The 5,394-nt window shown below is 37.3% G+C and overlaps 1 protein-coding gene across 2 annotated transcripts; it reads left to right on the top strand.

The window, feature by feature from the left end:
* The first annotated feature begins 678 nt into the window (after positions 1 to 678).
* LOC133802997 (protein BOLA2) lies at positions 679 to 3,186 on the top strand. 2 transcript variants are annotated; one of them, XM_062241046.1, is made up of 4 exons: positions 735 to 860; positions 1,758 to 1,845; positions 2,643 to 2,665; positions 2,809 to 3,186. In XM_062241046.1, the coding sequence occupies exons 2-4, from the start codon at positions 1,834 to 1,836 to the stop codon at positions 3,002 to 3,004; spliced, it is 231 nt and encodes a 76-aa protein (XP_062097030.1). In that variant the 5' UTR covers positions 735 to 860; positions 1,758 to 1,833; the 3' UTR covers positions 3,005 to 3,186. The 2 variants fall into 2 exon arrangements, with proteins under 2 accessions (XP_062097029.1, XP_062097030.1); XM_062241045.1 differs by lacking the exon at positions 1,758 to 1,845 and having other exon boundaries at positions 679 to 860.
* The last annotated feature ends 2,208 nt before the right edge of the window (positions 3,187 to 5,394 follow it).

Genomic DNA, 5,394 nt, shown 5'->3' with positions numbered 1-5,394 from the left:
AATTTTAAAAACTAGTGATTTAAATTTTAAAGAATCGTGAATTAGATTTTAAAATATTATGATTTATATTTTATATAGTTGTGATTTAGATTTTAAGTGTAGTTGTTTAACTTTAAGTCTTATGGTTCAAACTTTTACAAGTTGCGGTTTAAATTTTAAAGAGTGATGGTATATATTTTAAGTTTTGTGGTTTACATTTGGAAGAGTTGTGGTTATTTAGATTTTAAGATTTGAGGTCAAACTTTTAATCGGTCGTAGTTTAAATTTTATGTCTTGAGGTTTATATTTTAAATAAATATCGTTTACATTTTAAGATTTATAGTTTACATTTTAAGTTTTGATTTTTACATTTTAAAGAATAATTTTTCATAGATTGAATTCATTCCTATAAATATAGTTGTCACACATATATATGACACACTACAATTAGAATGCATTTCCAATTTAATTATAATATAACATATATAATATATATTACAAAAACACTTAGAATCATGTGCTTAAATAAGAATAATTTCAAATTATTAATTTGAGAAGTCTCATCATAATAATTTATAAAATTCAACTAAATATATTTAGTGTTTAATTTTAATTATCGCTTGTCAACTTTTCCCAATATTTTGTGGTTTTGAGTTTGGGCCGTATGAATGATGGGCTTGGTCCACACAAGTCGAATCTTTATTACTCTTATTACTTATATGATATTGGAAAGTATATGCAAGTTGTGTTGTTGAGAGAGTTTTAGTTTTGTAATATTCTCACTCACACCTCAGAAACACTATTTCATTTGCAAAGAAATGGGGGTTACAAAGGAACAAGTTCACTCTGCTTTGACCTCCAAATTGAGCCCTAAACATCTCGTAAGCTTCTCATTTTATTTTCTGTTTCTCAGTTTGGGTTTTGTTCTCGTTCTAAGTTTTGAATTCGAGATTTCTGGAAATTTAGATTGGATTCTGTTCAATTATTGAAACGATTCATCTACTCTGTTTGAGAATATGAATGTTTAGGTCTGTAATCTCTTAGTTAGGGTTTTTATGTTCTAGTTTGGGACTCTAATATGTGTAGCTTTGTATTTTTGGGGGGTGATTGACTCGTTCTACTCTTCTCCTGCATACCATGCTCTTACCACCCTACCACTTACCTACTTTATAGTAAAGTTCATGATGAAAAACATTAATTTTATTAAGCCTGTAAAGATTATGGCTGGTCTAAGTACAAATTGCAAGACACAAACGAAGTTGCTAAAGGAATATGCAAGTCGTATATATTATATCGATCAAACTCAGTTAATTTACATTTTGATGTGATTTTTTTTATCAACTGATCTAGCAATAATGTGACCCATCAAAGGTTGTGCTTTCAGTAGAAGCCTTGAAAACTTTCCTCTTTGTTGATAATATTGGGGAATGGGTACTAAACTCACTTGCCCACTTTTCTTTTAGTAAGACAAAGACTTGTTGTGTTTTACTTTTTTGCTTCTTGAACCAAGCAAATATGATAGAAGCTAGTTTTTATTTATAATGTGAAGATATTAAGTCATAGATCAACTTAGTTTTTTTTTTCCTTCAAATTTTGATGGATAGATTATCCATATGGTTGTTAAGATATTAAATAATAGATCAACAGGTTCGTTATCCCTATTAAAGTTTGAACAAGGCAATGGTACATTTAAAATTAATTTGATAAGAAGAAAGACTTGACATGAATGATGAAAAATGTGAATGACTAAATATATTGATTGCGAATTGTGTATATAGATTTGACACATGTCCTCTAACTAAAAAGGGATAAGCAAGAGGGTTTACTGCCGTTAGCATCCCCTATGAGGATAGAATGACAGTAAAGGTATGAACTTTATAAACCAATTAAGCAAGATTACGTATTGATTTATCCATGGATTGGTTGCCAGAATTGTATCTCTTCGAGTCTTGTCTCTTCTTATATAGTGTTGCAGCTATCGAATAGTTGTTGGCTAAGGGCCGATACTCCCAAAGTAGGGTTATTGAGAAAGCTATATTAAACATACTATCATTGCATAAAGTTTCTCAACTTTTGGTTTTGAAGTGATGTAATAGGTGATTTGTTATTTTTTTGATTACCAAGTGATGCAACAATTGACAATATCTTCAATAAATAGGTATCACTTGAGAAAGCTATATTAAACATACTATCATTTTTTGAGTACCCAATTAAGATATGACTAGTCAGTTTATCACTTGGTGGCCTAAATTTGGTAAATAAATAGGTATCGCAACATCATTCTTCAACTAAATGATATTTATAAATTACAAATGGCAAGTGAATGCCATTATAACTTCTTCATTAAAATTTGACAAGCATGTTGGCTTGTTGGTGGTGGCTCTGTTGTTACTAGGAATGAGTTGGTGATAGAAATTAGAATGTAGAATTAATACTTGTTACTGAAAATGAGTTGATGATAGAAAAGTTTGCCCTTTTCTTCTGTATATGGTTTTTGTTCCTCTTTCTTTCTATGGAGATCTATTGTCTTAAAGAATAATTTTCATTCTTGATGCTTTCTTTTCAAATGGATGATTATTTCTCCTATGTAAATCCTTGTGCCTTTATTTGTAACCTTTTCCATTTGAAATTTATTCTTCTTTCTGTTTTTTGGTTGGTTTCAGGAAGTAATCGATACATCTGGAGGGTATGCTCTTTCTCACAAAGATAGGCTTATAGTTGGATTTTAACTAAAATAATCATTTTCTCTCCTAATATTGGCAAAAAAATAACATTTACATTTTCCTTTTTTATTTCTGGTAACTTTTATTGAATGAATATGTTAATCAGATGCGGTGCGAGCTTTGCTGTTGAAATTGTTTCAGAACAATTTGAAGGGAAGAGGTTACTGGAGAGACATAGGCTTGTGAATAGTGCTTTGGCAGAAGAGATGAAGGACATTCATGCTCTTTCAATCAAGAAAGCTCTTACCCCAGAGCAATGGAAACAACAACAAGAGTCTGAAATTTCGAAAACTGTAACTTAAATATGCTTCTCATCTCAACCGATCAGATACACATTTAAATTTGGTAGATCATAAGCACAAATTGTTATGTTATATTGTTTTGTGCGAGGGCAGTGAGCCTCCTCTCACTCACTTTTTATGTAATGTTTCTATTAATTAATGACCTTGGTATAATTTAAGGCCATCAACAAGTTTCGGTTTTAGATGTGTAACAATAGATTAAATTGAATGAGTATGTTTTAGAAATTAGCAGTCACAATTTTGTTTTCTTCGGCGATCTTTGAAGTTTATCTAATGATGGATCGTACTCTAGTCAGTGGTAGGAACTCATCCACGTGATTGGTCATGAAGAGATGAAGAAGATTGATTAGAAGTTGGAAGCATCACATGCGACCACATCTAGGTTTTGGCCAATGGGAATTGAAAGAGGTTATGCTTGCATGGGCAAGATGAGCACAAGAGTGGAGCGCGTGTTGCGATTGATGGTTGTACGTACAGTGGAGTCGCCAATGTTGGTCGTGAGGAAGAAAAGAGACGAACGGAGAAGAAAAATGTTACATTTTGTTTTTTAGGTTACCTAGTGTTTCCAAATTGTAATGAATAAGACTGGAGGAGAAAGGTTACACTTAGGCTTTTTAGTTACAAGGTATTACCTTTCTTTTCTAAAAAAAATTCTCCACGATGGTTTGCGAAAGTGAAAGCTTTTGAACCCTATGTCATGGGGAGTCTCGTAGTGGTGGTAGTATGGCTCACTATCATCGGGTAGAGCTGAATCTAGTTGGAGATATATCGAATTTGAAGTTTTCCAGTAGCCGAATTCGAAGCACTGCGCACAACCATGATGAAATTTCAACTCATGAGATCCAAGAGGTTAGGCTTGCGTGGATAGGAGTATAATGGTGGAGCTCGTGTTGCTAATGGTGGTTGTACGGTGGTTTCGCCATTGTTGGTCGTGAGGGAGGAAAAAAAAGAATGGACGTTAAGGAGAAAGAAAGTTTGACTCATGAATGGTTAGACTCACATCAACAAGAGGAGCACAATGATGGAGTACGCGATGCTAGCAGTAATTGTTTGTTGGTTCCACCATTTTTGTCGTCAGAATGGAAGGAATGTTGTGAGGGTGATGGTGAGTGTGAGGGATGAAGAGAAAAGGAGAGAAATAAAAAATAACAAAGTTTTATAATTATTTAATTTTTCATTTTTTTCATTTTTTTTATATTAAAACACAATTCATAAAGAATTCTTCATGGGTTTATAATTGGGAAAAGGTGAGGAATGGCAACTTAAAACACAGTTGACAGTAACTTACTGCTAATTCAATTAAAAGTTTATCCAATTTGTTATGTATTATTAATAGGGAAATTTGCAGCATAAATACTTATATAGTTCATTTTTTACACTTAAATTTTTAAGTAATAATTTTGGTAACCAAATTACCTATTGTTGCTCTTTCGGTGCTAACATTAGTCCGTAGGATGTTAAGTGTGTCAAGGAGTACATGTGACAGCACTTAATTGGCGGCTGTTGATGCTCAAAATCTCACCAAGGGGAAATATGAGATCAATGCGAGGCCCTCGGGTCATCATCGTCTCGGGAAGTCGTCACACCATCACGACACGAGTCTGGATCCGTGCCACATGGGATCAATGCCATGAGGCCCCCATTCGCACGACATAGAGGCCAAGATGCCATTGGCCTCGCTCGGCCACGCTTGGCCACGCTTGGCCACCCAGACGCGAGATGCCATTGCCTCGCTCGGCCACCCAGACGCAAGATGCCAACGGCCTCGCTCGGCCACCCAGGCGCGGACACCCTTGGGCTCGCTCAGCCCCGCTTGGCCACCCAGGCGCGGACACCCTTGGGCTCGCTCAGCCCCGCTCGGCCACCCAGGCGCTGACATCATTGGCTTCGCTCGGCCTCGCTCGGCCACCCAGGCGCGGACACCATTGGCCTTGCTCGGCCGCGGCCGCGAAGCTCTAGCCATCTTGCTCAGTCGTGCCATCAGATGGCCACACAAATGGGCCACGCGTAGGAGGCCTCGCGAGGGGGGCTCGTGAGCGTCATGAGAGCCATGCCACCAAGGGGCTCATGAGGGAGGGATCTCGCCTCGTACCCTTAGACTTCTGGCGAGGTCACATGCCTGTTACCCATGCTCGTGGGTGGCCTCGGGGTGCTTCAGGCATCTCATGTCAAGGACCCGAGAGCCTCGCCTCACGCCACCCCCGCTACGCGCACCAAGTGTCTCATTCCCTATACCTTGGGGCCCCAATGCCCAGGGGCCCGGGTATGAGTTGAGTGGAACGTACTTGTACGATCTCATACTGGGTACGACCCTCAAGACCTTGTATGTCCAAATACGGACACCCGTACCAATGGGGGAGTGAGAATGCTGGGATAGGAGTTGTGGCCCG

This window comes from Humulus lupulus, chromosome 1 (assembly GCF_963169125.1).
Source record: "Humulus lupulus chromosome 1, drHumLupu1.1, whole genome shotgun sequence".
Taxonomy (NCBI): Eukaryota; Viridiplantae; Streptophyta; class Magnoliopsida; order Rosales; family Cannabaceae; genus Humulus; species Humulus lupulus.
Note: the sequence above shows the minus strand (reverse complement) of the source record. Positions and strands in the feature narration are given on the sequence as shown.